Source organism: Meleagris gallopavo, chromosome 14 (assembly GCF_000146605.3).
Source record: "Meleagris gallopavo isolate NT-WF06-2002-E0010 breed Aviagen turkey brand Nicholas breeding stock chromosome 14, Turkey_5.1, whole genome shotgun sequence".
NCBI lineage: Eukaryota > Metazoa > Chordata > Aves > Galliformes > Phasianidae > Meleagris > Meleagris gallopavo.
Genome location: NC_015024.2, coordinates 2,694,339 through 2,707,993, shown reverse-complemented (window position 1 = coordinate 2,707,993; position 13,655 = coordinate 2,694,339). Strand labels below are relative to the sequence as shown.

Sequence of the window (13,655 nt, the reverse complement as noted above, 5' to 3'; positions counted from 1 at the left end):
CTCTGGGTGCAGGCCGGGGGCTTCGGACAAGGCCTGGGGGTGGCCGTGGGGAGGGAGAAGGGGTTTGGAGCTCAGCTGAGGGGCAGTGAGGGTCGTGGGGGGCTGCGGGCGTTGTAATGAGGGGTTATGGGCAGGTAAGGGAGGCAGCAAAGAGGGAGGCTGTGAGCGGGTGTGGGTATGGGGGAATGGGGCTGCAGGAGCAGGAGGGAGGCACGAAGTGAGGCTTTTGCTGTTAGGGAAGCAGAGGGCCAGGCTGGCCCCAATGTGATCTGCTGAACCCAAAGGGTTTTGTGGATGCCATCTGGAGTGCTTTGACTGGGACGCAACAAATTTCTGTAGATATTTCACCCCCAAAATGCCAAGGATGGCAATCGCTGACTGTAGAGTGTGAGCAGGGAACACCTCTGGTACAGGGGGACAGGACACTCTGTGGTCACAAAGCACATGGGGGTGAGCTTCAGGTGGACTTCTGGGGTTGTAGGCAAGCAGCCTGGGCTGCCACGCATTCTGCTTTGCCTTTCTGTGCTCATTGAAGGGTTCTGTATGCTGCAGATCTCCCGCTCAACCGAAGTTGTGCTGTTCTTGATCCTTTTACGGATATTATATTACGGATTATTTTACGGATATTATTTTACGGATATTATATTGATATATAGGAATAGCCCAGATAACTCCCATCTGTCTCCCCTTCTTCATCACCGCGATACCAAAAGCAAAACACAGTTTGCACCCTGATGCTTGGGATGGAGGGTGGTTTTCTTGCAAAGCAATCCATCCCCATGCAGTGGTGCATGCAGCTTTAGTACCAGCTTCTCACTGGAGTGATGAAGAATTGCAGAGTGGCCATTTCTGCCCACTGCTGAGCCAAAGCCAAGCTATTTCTGATCCGGACCCCAGGCTGCGAGAGCTCAGACCTTAGCTGGATGCCAGGCTCCTTGCTGGGGCTGCACAGCTATGTTCCACTGAGTCTGAATCAGTCCAAGGATATTTCTGCTACTACCAGAGTTGGCACCTCTGGTGGTGAAGAATTAGTGCTCTCCTGGTGCACAGCCTCTCTCTCCAGCTCATTCCCATTATCTTTTGTCCTTTTGGGCACCCAGCTCTGTCTCCTGGCTGCGGTGCTGCCACTCTGAGCATTTGTGGCTGTTTGTGTTCACCTGGTGCACGAGCTGTGCAAATCGTCACTGGCCATGTTGTGACATACTTGGTCATACTTTGTTGCCCTTGTTTTGCTGTGGTCAGCAGACTGTAACTTCTAAAACTTGAAAGTGAGTTTATTCTCTGCTTTGGCAGCTTTAGCTTTGATGGCAAAGCCCGTCGGCTCTCCCCTTCTTGGTTAAATCACTCACATCAGGTTCCTTAAATCTCTTGTGCATAGGAATGTTTCTCTGGCTTGAATCCTTATTGGGCTTTCAGCAGCCTTTCTAAGAGAGTGCAAGAAGCAGATTTGTTATTCCAGTCTCGGGCTTGCTAACTCCACACGTGGGGCTGAACTGCCAGAATACTGGGCCAAGTGCTTTTGCTGTGGCATCGTAGCTCCTGATGTCTAATAACCCTCCCTGTATTTGTATCACTCATTACGCCCCTCTGAAATGGGAAATTACGGTCAGTGAGGACAGATTTGGTTCCCCAGGAGAAAAGAAGATGTTGATGAGCCTTTGACCCTCATCCTTTTGTCAAGCTGGCTTTCGCTAACAAAAACAGAGGTGGTCATGTTTCAACAGCCCTGTGATCCGTTCATTTGGCTGCTTTCCTCCCAGCTGAAGGAAGAGCATTGCTTGGGAGCTCCCTGTCCTGTTTGTGGTGGGGATTTGCCTTTTGACAGGCTGGTTGTGTTGGCCAGTGTGCTGAGCTGGCTCCAACAGCAGGAGGCTAACAGGGGTGGGATTGGCTTAGGTTGTCTTGAGGAAGAGGATGGAGGGACTTGGGAAGCCCAAACTCTGCTGCTGACCAAGGGGGGGCAAATGTGGTCTCAAGCCACAGCACAGCTGGAAAAAACAGCAGCAGCTTTCTCTCTGCACCATGCTCTTCAGCCAAAACTAACCTGTTGGTTTTGTCCCTTTCCAGGTCTCTTCACACTCCTGGTCGAAGATTTTGGTGAGTCCAAGGCACCTTCCTGGGAAGCTGACTTCATGCTTGGCATTACCTCCAGCTCTTTGTGGTGGGCTTCTTACCAGCTTCTGCTCTTTGTTTGCAGGGGTCAAAGGGGTGCAGGTTGAAGAGATTTATGATCTGCAGAGCAAATGCCAAGGGTGAGTTGTGCACTTGAAAGTGGGGGTTCTATTAAACAAAACGTCTCTCTAGGGCTGAGGGGGCTCTAGTGAGGCTGTCAGCACTGAGAACAATGAGCCAGGAGTGCTGGGTCAACTTTGGGGCAGCAGGTGAGCTCCTGCTCTTGCTCTTCAGCTGAATTATCCTTCCTGGCATTATGGGTTGTGATGGCAGGTTGGTCCTGGACACAGTTACCCAGAGAGAAAGACTTTGCGTGGGGGCACATTCTGGGAATTAATTTCTCTTCTGTCATGGAGAGGTCCAGCATCAAGCCTGCATGCTTGGAGCGTGGGATTTCTCCCTGTCTCAGTGCTTTGAAACTGTGGCTTTCTTAAAAGTTGTTGGCTGATGTCCTTTTGGAAATGAATATGGGATATTTATAAGAGAAGGGAATTGTTTGGAGGCTAAGCAATTTTTCAGAAGGCTGTGAGTGCCAGAGGTGGATTTTGCCTCCTATTTCTCTGTCTTGAGACCTGTCAAACCCCTGGGTTTTCAAGCTCACCTGCTGTCCTGAGCATCAGCATAGGAGTGTCCTGGGTAACGGGGAATGGGGCTCTTGTGGTAGGGACGGTCACTTCTGGTGACACGTGGCTGGTAGTTCTGCTTTCCCCATCTCACTCTGCCTGCGGTTTGAAACAGAAGCTCTCTGGCAGCGGGCAGAGCAGCCCCAGTGCAGTGGTTTGTCCATCGTGGTGCAGCTGCTAACATCTCTCCACAGCCCTGTGTATGGGTTCATCTTCCTGTTCAAGTGGATTGAGGAGCGCAGATCCCGCCGGAAGGTCTCTACCCTGGTGGACGAGACGTCAGTGATCGACGATGACATCGTTAATAACATGTTCTTTGCTCACCAGGTAGGCTGGGGGCGAGGAGAAGGAGGCAGGTATCTCCTGTGACACCTCAGGGAGAGCTGGACCCCAGAGAGGGCTGAGAGCCTCTCTGCTTTGTGGGCAGCTTCTCGCGTGGTGTGGTGTGCCTCATTGCATGAGGGTGATCTCCCTTCTTTTGTGAGACAAGGCGTACCTCTAGTTGCTGCTCTGGAAGTGGTTTCTGCATACTTACTTTGTCATTGATTATTGGTGACTGGGAAGGGTTGTTTCTTCTGTTGAAGCCGTCCTTGTGTTGCCCTGCAGCTGATCCCCAATTCCTGTGCCACCCACGCCCTGCTGAGCGTCCTCCTGAACTGCAACAATGTTGACCTGGGCCCCACATTGAGTCGCATGAAGGATTTCACCAAAGGATTCAGCCCTGAGGTAGGAGTGGAGGCTATGCAAGGGTGACACGTGTGTCTGTCTCCTGCTCCCTCTCCAGACGGTGCTTTAGCAAACTCACTCCTTTCCAGCCCAAGCCTGAGATGAAATGTGCTCCTCCTGCCTTCAGACCTGTCTTGAAGTCCGTGCTTCTCTCCAGCTGTAATTCCCTTTGCTTCTCTTTCACAGTTGTGTTTGTGTCTCATTCTGGGTCTTCACCTTGTAATTCAGCAGAGGAGAGGCTGTGCCTGGAAGCTGCTCTTAAAGCCCTATGTGTGGATGCAGGGAGCTGACGGGGGAAGCACTTCCTTGGTTTCCTTTTACTTCTCCATTATTTTTCTCTCTTGCTCTTTGTTGCAGAGTAAAGGCTATGCCATCGGCAATGCCCCCGAGCTGGCCAAGGCGCACAACAGCCATGCCAGGTGAGTAAGGGTGTCTCTTGCAGCTCAGTTCTGCTGGAGCAGGCTCTGCACTGACCTTTTGCCTCTTGCTGTCGCAGACCAGAGCCACGGCACTTGCCAGAGAAACAGAATGGGATCAGTGCTGTGCGAACCATGGAGGCTTTCCATTTTGTCAGCTATGTCCCTATCAAGGGACGGCTGTTTGAGCTGGATGGGCTGAAGGTCTATCCCATTGACCATGGTAAGAACCCTGGTTTGTCCATGAGTGCATTGTTGGTCAGTTACCATTAGCTAGTGTTTGTGAAGAATTATTCCAGATTTGTCCTGAGTGTTGATAGCTCATTTTGGAGACTTTACTCTGGGGGCTATAAAAAAGAAAAAAAAAAAAACCAACAGCAGCATAGGAAACAATTATTGCATTGTTTTTTCTAGCCTTACTGTATTCCTCCCAAGTTGCTCAGGGCCATGAAGTCCTTCTGCTGCTCTGAAATAACATGGTGTCGCAAGCAGAATTTGTCTCCTCACCTCCTTCCTGTGTCAAATAGCCTTTGTGTGCTGGGGCCCAAGGTTCCCAACGCTGATCCCAGCAGAACTGCTTGAGCTGCTCCCCTTTCTTACAACCTGACCACTTTGTTCTGTCTTTCAGACACATTTTTATCCCAGCTAGGACTTGTATATGTCAGGCCCCTTGGAAAAGTACCCACTTAAAGAAATCTACTTACATTTCTTATGGACTGCAACAGACTCAGTGGCAGCTCAGCTCTGAAGCAGGGATTTCTTTGAGAGCGCAGAGCCTGCAAATGTGTTCTTTAGGATTCAGAATTTGCCTGGCTGCCCTGCTGATGACTGATGTTTTCCATTCAGTAGGCAGAGGCAAGGTATACAAGCCATATTGGCTGTATGTTGCTGGCAGCGTGGTCCTTAAGGCCCTGTCCTCCTTCTTGTCTAGGTCTCTCATTCCTTGAGATATAAGGGAGCCATGAAATTGCCTCATGGGGACAGCAGGATCCCTGCTTGATGCTGTCCTGTCTGAAGCAGAAGCTGTGGCCTTCTTTGCTAGTTCTTGCTTTGTTTTACCACAGGGCCCTGGGCTGACGATGAGGAATGGACAGACAAAGCCAGGAGAGTGATCATGGAGCGCATCGGCCTGGCCACTGCAGGGTAATGTCCCGGGCTCTGGTGCAGGCACTGCCTCATCTCCTTGGATCAGTTCTGCTCGTGTCTGTGCGATGAGCTGTGGAAGTGGGGGTGAGGACAACGCTCAGGGGGTGCAGGTGCACCACCAGCTTGCCTTCTCTTCCCCTGCCCCAGAGCGTGCAGGCAAGCTGCACTTGGTAGTATGTGGTCTCTACAGATTGCCTCATGGACAGGAGTGGCCACATGATGTCCCTGTTGGCTGAGTCTGTGGCCTCCTGCAGTGTGGGCAGGAGCCTGAGTGCTGAGGTCTGCAACACGGGGAAGAAACAGGAGGAATTGGAGATGTGTGTAGCTGCAGGGTTATGAAGGTGTTGCGATGCAGAGAGACAGGCTCTCTAGGAAGGTCAGCTGGGGAGGTGAGGAGGAGCTCCCTTTTAGTCAAGGGAGCAGTTGGAGTGCAGGGAACTGGGATGGATGAGCTAAACGAAAACTTAAGGGTCAGGAGTGTCAGCTGTGGCTGCCTGACCAGGAGGAACAAGTGGGTGAGACTTTCTACAGACAGCTAGAAGTAGCCTCTTGTTCACAGGCCCTGGTCCTCATGGGGGAATTCAAGCATCCCAGTGTCTGCCAGAGGGCAGGTAGCAATCTTGACGATTGGGAAAAGTACCTGGGGACTGCAGGAAAGAAAATGTCACTCTTGCCTTCAAGAAGGGCAGGAAGGAGAAGCCAGGGAACTGCAGGCCAGTCAGCATCACCAGAATCCCTGGAAATGTGATGGAACAGTAATCCTGGAAACCATTTCCAGCCACGCGAAGGAGATCGTGCTCAGAGATAGTCAATGTGGATTCACCAAGGGAGAGTCAGGCCAAAGCAACCTGGTAACATCTGTGGTGAAACAACTGGCTTGTAGATGAGGGAAGAGATGTGAATATTCTCTGCCTTGACTTCAGCGATGCTTTTGATGCCACCTCCTTTGAGATTCGCATAGAGAAGCAGATGCGTTATGGTCTGGATGAGCAGATGATGAGGTGGATTGCAAACTGGCTTAATGGCCAGGCCCAGAGGGTGGCATTCAGTGGCACAAAGTCCGGTTGGAGGCTGGTTACTAGCAGGGAGCCCCAAGGGTCAGTATGTCTGACATCTCCTGTGATGTCCTGCAGGGAGCCATACCACGACATCCGTTTCAACCTGATGGCAGTGGTTCCTGATCGGAGGATGAAATATGAGTCTAAGCTCCATATCCTGAAGATGAATCGCCAGACTGTGCTGGAGGCCCTGCAGCAGGTGGGGCAGCCCAAGCCCTGTGGGAGTGCAGGGCTGTGATGGCAAATAGGCCGTGCTGTCAGGGCATCTCACTGAGCTGTAGGTACCTTGGGTGGTTGGTTTTGTGGTGGTTTTTCTTTTTGTGGGCTTTTTTTTTTTGTGTGTGTCTTGATGGTGACCTCTTCCCAGAAGAGATATCGTTGCTGCCTCAGCCTTTTGCTGCTCTCTTGGGGGTTATCCATAGGGTTGCTGGCTGATCGTACACAAATGCTTGGAGATCGGCTTACTTCAAGAGCTCTCCTTCTGCAGTGCTCTAATGGGAGTGATGTGGTTTGAACCCCCTGGTCCAGCGGTCACTTCCAATCTGTCTTTTGCCTTCAAGCTTATCCGAGTCACTCAGCCTGAGCTGATCCAGTCCCAGAAGTCTCAGGAATCTCAGTCTCCTGAAGAGGCAAAGCCAGCCAACAGCAAGACTGTGGCCCCAGAGAGTACCCATCCAGGTAGGCTCCCATTCCAGTGGTGCTGTGAGCCATTCCAGCCTGCTATGGAGCAAGCACTTGTTGGCACTGGCCGATGACAATGTCTGGCTCACCTAGATCTTGAATAACTTCTATGGTCGGCTTTACTTTCTTTTCTCCAAGCCCAGTTGACCAGTTCTGTTGTAAACTCCCAAGTACCTGGGAGGAGGGACACAAAGCTTGAAAAGGGGAGGACATACATTTAAGAACACTTCTAACAGCTGGAAGTAGAATGGGAAGCGGGTGTGGTGCTCTGCTCATGGTAGAGCACACGAGCTCCACAGCTGTTTCATAGGATGAGAAGGGGGTGGCAGAGGATATTGAGTAAACAGTGATGTCCATGAAAAGCTGTGCTTGCATTGCAGACAGCACTGATGAGCCTGCCAGCCAGGGCCACACCACGGCCACACAGAGCCCACCCACCAAATCAAAACCAATGGCAAAGGCATCAGCGAGCAGCATCAATGGGGTGCCTCCAGCAAACCCCAACCCCATCGTGCAGAGGCTGCCGGCCTTCCTGGATAATCACAACTACGCCAAGTCCCCCATGCAGGTGGGTCAGAGCTCCAGGCCAGAATATCTGGCTTGAGCCAAGCTTTCCACATCCAGTCCCCCGGCTTTCCAGGACTGCTGCTGTCAGCAGGCCTAAGGCCTTCCTCCCAGCATGCCTCCCTTTGTGCTACCCAGGCTGGAAGGTGGGAGGGTAAAATGTGACCTGACAAAAGATGCTGGCTTTAATGTGGGTCCCTTATTAGCTGTTGTAGTTCACTGTGTTGCCCTGGGAACCTGGGACCTGGCATGAAGGGGGCTGTGCAGGAGCAGAAACAAATACACCAGATCTGAGCATAAAGGCTGTGTGTGAGTGAAGCCCAAAGGAAAGAGCTTCCTGTGGGAACACTTCAGGAGCTGCTGTGGGAGGAATGGGGAGGATCTAGGTGACAAGAACAGAACCCATCTCCCTTTTTTCCTGCTGACCTGGCTGCACACAAACCAGCAGGGCTTAGACAGACTTAAACTGTGACCTTGGGTTCCTTTGGGCTGCTGATGCTCTGTCAGTCCCCTGGTGCTTGGATGGACCATGGACACTGTCTGCTGGGCTCTTCCTCCTCACCCAACTGTTGGAGCAATGCTGTTTTGCAGGAGGAGGAAGACCTTGCGGCAGGGGTGGGTCGCAGCCGGGTCCCGGTCCGACAGCACCAGCAGTACTCAGATGATGAGGATGACTATGATGATGACGAGGAGGAGGAAGTTCGTAACACCAACTCGGCCATCAGGTAACAGCTTGAGTTGAGGGCGGGGGGCAAAGGAAGCTTAGCTTTGTGCCTGATCCTGCACACACAGCTGACATTTGCTAAACTGTCTGCAGTGACTTCCAGATCCTGAGCATTGTTAGTTACGTTACAGGCTGCGATGTGGAGTTAGGGCTGCTTACTGGAGAATGTGAAACTAATCTAGCTCTTCATAATCAACTCTGAATTTCGACTGTCCTGAGTAATTGCTATCTGGGGCTTCTCTGCTTCCCTTCTTTTCTGACTGTTCCTGGATAGAATGCACTGGCTGGCTCTGGGGAGCTTCTTCATAGCCTGCCCAGCTGTCCCTGCTGGATTTCCTGGTTGCTTTTGGGGTGGTGGAGCCTGGCCCGGCCTGAAATCACTTCATAGCTGAAGCATCACTGTACTCTTTGGTTGGATGGCAGAGGCTGAGCTGCATGTAAGGGTGCCCAGTGGCTAACGAAATGAGCACACCCTGCCTGGAGGCTTCATTTGCCACCAGTGTAACATGATGGAAAGCACAACAACGACAGCAGAGTAGCAAGCCCTAGGCTGCTGCAAGTGAGGATTTGCTCAAATGCAACAGCCATAGGCACAGAAATAAAGGAAAGACACTGCTTACCTTCAAAAGACATGAGGTACACAGGGATTTCCAGTAGGATACCCTCACCTCCCCCTGCCAGCCCTTAAATGAGGTCTGGGAAGGGGTGGATCCTGCCTCCACCCCTTCCTGCCATTTAGGTACATTGCATACACCTGAGCTCCTCTGGATTGGCCCTGCCTTCCCACAAACTGCTCCATCACTGCTTCAGGCCCTGACTTACCATTTCCACTACACTCACCACGAGGGGATCCCTACAGCTCAGGGAGGCAAGCTGCTACCAGAAAAGCTGTTGGCACTGGGGGTGACCTAGAAATATTCCAGGCCTCGCAATCTCAGGACGCCTCAGCAATATGGCCTCAAGTGCTGAGTGTGGAGCTGGCGGTGCCTGTGCTGCTGAGCTGGGCCCCCTCCTTCCAGCAGCATCACCTTCCCTTCTGCGTTCCTGGGCAGGTACAAAAGGAAGGGGCAGGTAAAGCAAGAGCACGCAGCGGGGGCCGCGGATGGCCAGCTCTCCGTCCTCCAGCCCAACACCATCAACGTCCTGGCTGAGAAGCTGAAGGAGTCCCAGAAGGATCTCTCCATTCCCCTGTCCATCAAGACGAGTGGTGGTGGAGCTGCTGTGGCCATTGTCACTCACTCCCAGCCCTCTCCCACCCCCAGCAATGAGAGCACGGACACCGCCTCCGAGATCGGCAGCGCCTTCAACTCCCCGCTGCGCTCTCCCATCCGCTCGGCCAACCCCACGCGTCCCTCCAGCCCCGTCACATCCCACATCTCCAAGGTGCTGTTTGGGGAGGAGGACGGCCTCCTGCGCATTGACTGCCTGCGCTACAACCGGGCCGTCAGGGACCTGGGGCCCATCATCAGCTCTGGGCTGCTGCATCTCACAGAGGACGGCGTGTTCTGCCCGCTGGCTGCTGCAGGTTGGTGCCAGCTGCCCCCTGTGGTGATGGGACTGTGCCCTCTGTTGCGGCTCCTAATGCTTCCTTCCCTTGTGCGCAGATGGGGGGAAAAGCTCCCCCCCTTCCATCAAACCAGGTGAAGAAGCCCAGGTCACCATCAAACTGGACGAGAAGGAGGGCAGTGAGGCCAGTGGCAGCAAAGAGAAGGTGGGACTTGGCAGGACCAGTGATCACCCTGGGGGGGAAAAGTATTCTCCCAAGGTGAGTTTTGTGCTGCGAAAGCCCTAGGGACGTGGAGCCCCCTGCGCTCGCCCAGAGACGCAGCAGCACTGGCAGTGACTGAACCATATGCACACGCTGTCCCACTCGTGCGCCGCTGCGGCCGTGCCTCGAGGCACAGGGCAGTGCAGGTTCTGTGCCGTGTGTCGTCCTGAGACCTTCTGTGTTGGCGGTGGGTAGAGCCCCTGCCTCCTGCAGTCTGAGATGTGCTCCTTTGGGCCGGAGCCAGGTGGGACCCTGCCCTCCGGCCACCAGCATGACCAGGCTTGGGCAGCACCAGCATGTACAGGGCTCCTGGCAGGAGAGCTGTCTAGAAAGATGTCTTCTGTTGGTTAGTGAGGCAAACCAGGGCTGGGCTTAGGCACAATGAACCAAGCTCAGAAGTTCCCTATAATGTACTGTTTCGGTTTTTGCCCCCTGCCAGGTGTTTTTTCTCTTCGATGAGTCCCAGGCTCAGAGAGGAATGCCCCCCGCTCACCCTGCAGCTCCCCTGCTGGGTGCTGGTGGTTTCTGCTCACGTTTGCTCTGCTTGATCCCGGCAGGAGCTGCTGGCACTGCTGAAGTGTGTGGAAGCGGAGATTGCAAACTATGAGGCTTGCTTGAAGGAGGAGGTTGAGAAGAGGAAGAAATTCAAGGTGCGTTTGTTGGTGGATTATTTGCATTGCTGGCTGAGTTCCCTGAAGGCTTCTGTCTGTGGCCACACTGATGGCAAAGCACAGGGCACGTGGTTCAGTTGAGAGCAGTGCAATCTATTTGTAGATCGACGACCAGAGGAGAACCCACAACTATGATGAGTTCATCTGTACCTTCATCTCCATGCTGGCCCAGGAAGGTAAGAAATGGGCAGCAGAGCACGAGATTCAAGTTCATTTGAGGCCTCCACCACTGGGCTGCGGGGAGCTTGCTGTGCTTTGAGCTGCGCTCCAGCATCAGTGCTGCCAGCTCTGAGCCCCCTCTGCTGTGCACAGCGGCTGCTTGCAGCGCTGCCTGCAGTGTGTTTGCTGCCTGTTTCCCTGCAGGCATGCTGGCGAGCCTCGTGGAGCAGAACATCTCCGTCCGCAGGCGGCAGGGGGTCAGCATCGGCCGTCTGCACAAGCAGAGGAAGCCGGATCGCCGGAAACGCTCCCGTCCATACAAAGCCAAGAGACAGTAGCCTTGGGGTTGAGACTGAGAGGAGCTCGCCCTCGTGGCTCTGGGCAGTGGCACATGGATATATGTTACCCTTTGCCTGAGGAAGGGGGACCCCAGCGAGAAGCCTTTAGCTGAGGTGGAGCCTGGGGACAAGCAGAAATTGGGTTTTCCTCCGAGCCCAAAAGGCAGCAAGGCCTTGTCTTGAGGAGAGCCCTGCAGCCAAAGGCGAGGCCGAGTGCCCTGCTGCCTGTCTGGCTGTGGCCACACTCGGGTGCCTTGGGCCTGTCTTGGGGCCGTGGCTGGTGATGGGAGGAGGGGAAGAGCCCACCTGGCCGGGGGGCTGGGCACCACGGGGGCACTGGGGCTGCTGATGCGAGGCTGTGCTGGCCACAGCTGCCTGGGCTGGTGCTCTGCTGTGTCCAGGCCTTCAGCTCTGCGCTTCCCCAGGACCCTCACACCTGTGTTTTCTGTTCTTTATCTTCCTTGACTAAATTGGTTTTCTGGTTCTGACCTGCTTTTTGGCTGTGGCTGAGCAAAGCAGCTCCTGGACAGAACTGCTCTCCAGCACTGTGGCCCTGTGTGACCCCACCTGTGTGCTGATCCCCTGGGGTGGCAGTGCCACCTGTCCCCAGGGCTAGAGTCCCCCCTGGACCTTGTCCCTACCTTTCTGTGGTGGTGCTGGGAGGGCAAGTGGCCTGCTTCTAGAGCTGCTCTGCTAAGGACCAGCAGTGTGGCCCTGGCAGTGTTTCTGGGTCACACACAATTGCTCCTTGTTCCCAGAGAACTGTGAATGAAGAACGCAAGGTTGGTGGCTTGGCCTTCATGCTGGGGGGCTGGAAGCTGGACCTGGAATTGCCTGGTGCCCTGAGCAGAGCCTTTCAGACTGGGAAGAGGTGACAGGAATTTCAGTGGCAGGCAGAAACGGGATGGAGCCCAAAGCTGCTTTTGTTGCCCAAGCAGGCTGCAGTGCAGGAGACTTGCTGGCCACGCAGACCCCATTCCTGCCCCCCAGCCCACTCTGTTCTTGCAGAAGGTTTCTGCCCTGTCCCCAGCAGCCAGAGGTTAGCACCTGTCCCCTGTGCTGATGGGGGAAGAAGTAGCTGTGATGGGGGCGAGACGAACAGCTGCAGGGGGGACTGACTTTGCCAAATGTGCAAATTTGTACAGATCTTGACCGTGGTAATTTTTTTTTTCTTTTTGTACTTGTTGAAGGAAAGAAAATCCTTCTGTTTCTTGCTGTGTCTCATACCAAGTGCTGTATGTAATGGATCTGTCTGAAGGAATAAAGCTCTCCTGTAACAGCCACGGGGGGAGCAGTTTGCAAGGGAGAGGGGAGGTGTGTGTATGCACCAGAGTGAGAGGAGCCCCCAGGGCCGAAGGAAAACTGCCAGGAATAGGGTGGGGGTTGGGCTGAGACTGAAACACAAGCAGAGAGAAGAGGCTACTGGGCCTCATAAAGCCAGAGACTACGACTCAGTTCTTGTCTTTAACACTGGGTCATGTGCAAGTGCAACAAGGAGATTGAAAGATAAAAAGGGAAAGATGTTAGAGGCTGAAGGGATCAGGAGTGCAGGCAGTGTTCCCCTCTGACCTCCAGTGGAGATAGGGACCTGACAGGAAGGAGAACAAACCAGGCATGTGAAAGATGGGAAGGTGACATCCAAGACAGCCAGCTCAGCTTCACCAAGGACAGATCATGCCTGACCCATCTGGTGAACGAGTCAGTGGAGTGATGGATTTGGTAGAAAAATGTCTTGTGCAAGGCCTTTGACATGATCCTGCACTACTTCCTTATCTCCAAGTTGGAGAAAGATGGACTTAAAGGCTGGATTGTACAACAGATAAAGAATTGGGTGGATGGCTGCAGTCAGTTGTGCTCAGTGGCTCTATGTCCAGGTGATGAGTGCTGGGGGGATTCCCTCTTGGGACCAGTGCTCCTTAACATCATTATCAATGACACGGACAGTGGGATCAAGTGCACCCTCAGCACAGTTTGTGGGTGACACTGAGCTGAGGTGCAGCTGATAGAACAGAAGAGATGCCACCCACAGGGACCTGGACAGGTTCAAAAAGCGGGCACACAAGAACCTAGTGAGGGTCAATAAGGCCAAGGGAAAGTGGTGTACTTGGTCTGGGGCAATTCCAGATGTGAGTACAAAGTGGGAGGAGAACTTGAGAAGGGAGGCTCAGAGGTCCTATCCAACCCAACCATGCTGTGATTCTAAAAGAGGTGTAATTGTGGGGATTACAACAACAGAATGCAATGCTGTTACAGGACAACTCCATTTGTAATAAAGGGTGTAGTGAACAGCTGGGGAGAAAAGAGCAGGAGAGTAGCTGCTGGTGGTCAGTTCCTGCCTCCTGCTGACTGCCCTTACCTGTCCCTGGGGTGCTTCACCTGCCTGGGCAGTTCCTGGCTAGAAGTCCAGGGCACAGATCAAGGCTGTGCCTCTTTTGATCCAGTGCTTCTCAGGCTTGTCTGTGGGGATCTCCACAGCGATCACGTAGTTGGTGGAGTGGCCCGTTGTTGACAGTGTCCCTGTGAGGAGGGAGGCAAAGGGGCTCATTGTGGCACTGCAGCCCTGCTGCCAGGGCACAGGCCAGCAGCCCTGTATGGCTGGCACAGCAGGA

The 13,655-nt window shown here is 53.6% G+C and overlaps 2 protein-coding genes across 4 annotated transcripts in view; one reads left to right on the top strand and one right to left on the bottom strand.

Annotated features, from left to right (window-relative positions):
- The first annotated feature begins 1,949 nt into the window (after positions 1–1,949).
- Positions 1,950–12,325, top strand: BAP1 (BRCA1 associated protein 1). Of its 3 annotated transcripts, none has more exons than XM_010718367.3 (16): positions 1,950–2,097; positions 2,198–2,252; positions 2,990–3,122; positions 3,402–3,521; positions 3,879–3,940; positions 4,018–4,160; positions 5,002–5,080; positions 6,217–6,340; positions 6,702–6,819; positions 7,203–7,390; positions 7,978–8,111; positions 9,373–9,635; positions 9,715–9,875; positions 10,436–10,528; positions 10,653–10,725; positions 10,913–12,325. In XM_010718367.3, exons 1-16 carry the CDS (start codon positions 1,965–1,967, stop codon positions 11,044–11,046), a joined length of 2,013 nt encoding a protein of 670 aa, XP_010716669.3. In that variant the 5' UTR covers positions 1,950–1,964; the 3' UTR covers positions 11,047–12,325. The 3 variants fall into 3 exon arrangements, with proteins under 3 accessions (XP_010716669.3, XP_010716668.3, XP_010716667.3); XM_010718366.3 differs by having other exon boundaries at positions 9,163–9,635; positions 9,715–9,821; XM_010718365.3 differs by having other exon boundaries at positions 9,163–9,635.
- DNAH1 (dynein axonemal heavy chain 1) overlaps positions 12,208–13,655 on the bottom strand; it is a 73,409-nt gene continuing 71,961 nt past the window's right edge. The window contains exon 80 of the mRNA XM_019619889.2: positions 12,208–13,563. Within this exon, the coding sequence (XP_019475434.1) occupies positions 13,442–13,563 (122 nt within the window). The 3' untranslated portion in view covers positions 12,208–13,441. The remainder of the gene's footprint in view (positions 13,564–13,655) is intronic.

Coding starts and splice junctions, on each gene's coding strand:
- BAP1 (XM_010718365.3), top strand. CDS start 1,965: ATGTGGTCTCAAGCCACAGCACAGCTGGAAAAAACAGCAGCAGCTTTC. Junction 3,123..3,401: donor ACATGTTCTTTGCTCACCAG/GTAGGCTGGGGG, acceptor GTTGCCCTGCAG/CTGATCCCCAATTCCTGTGC. Junction 6,341..6,701: donor TGCTGGAGGCCCTGCAGCAG/GTGGGGCAGCCC, acceptor TTTGCCTTCAAG/CTTATCCGAGTCACTCAGCC.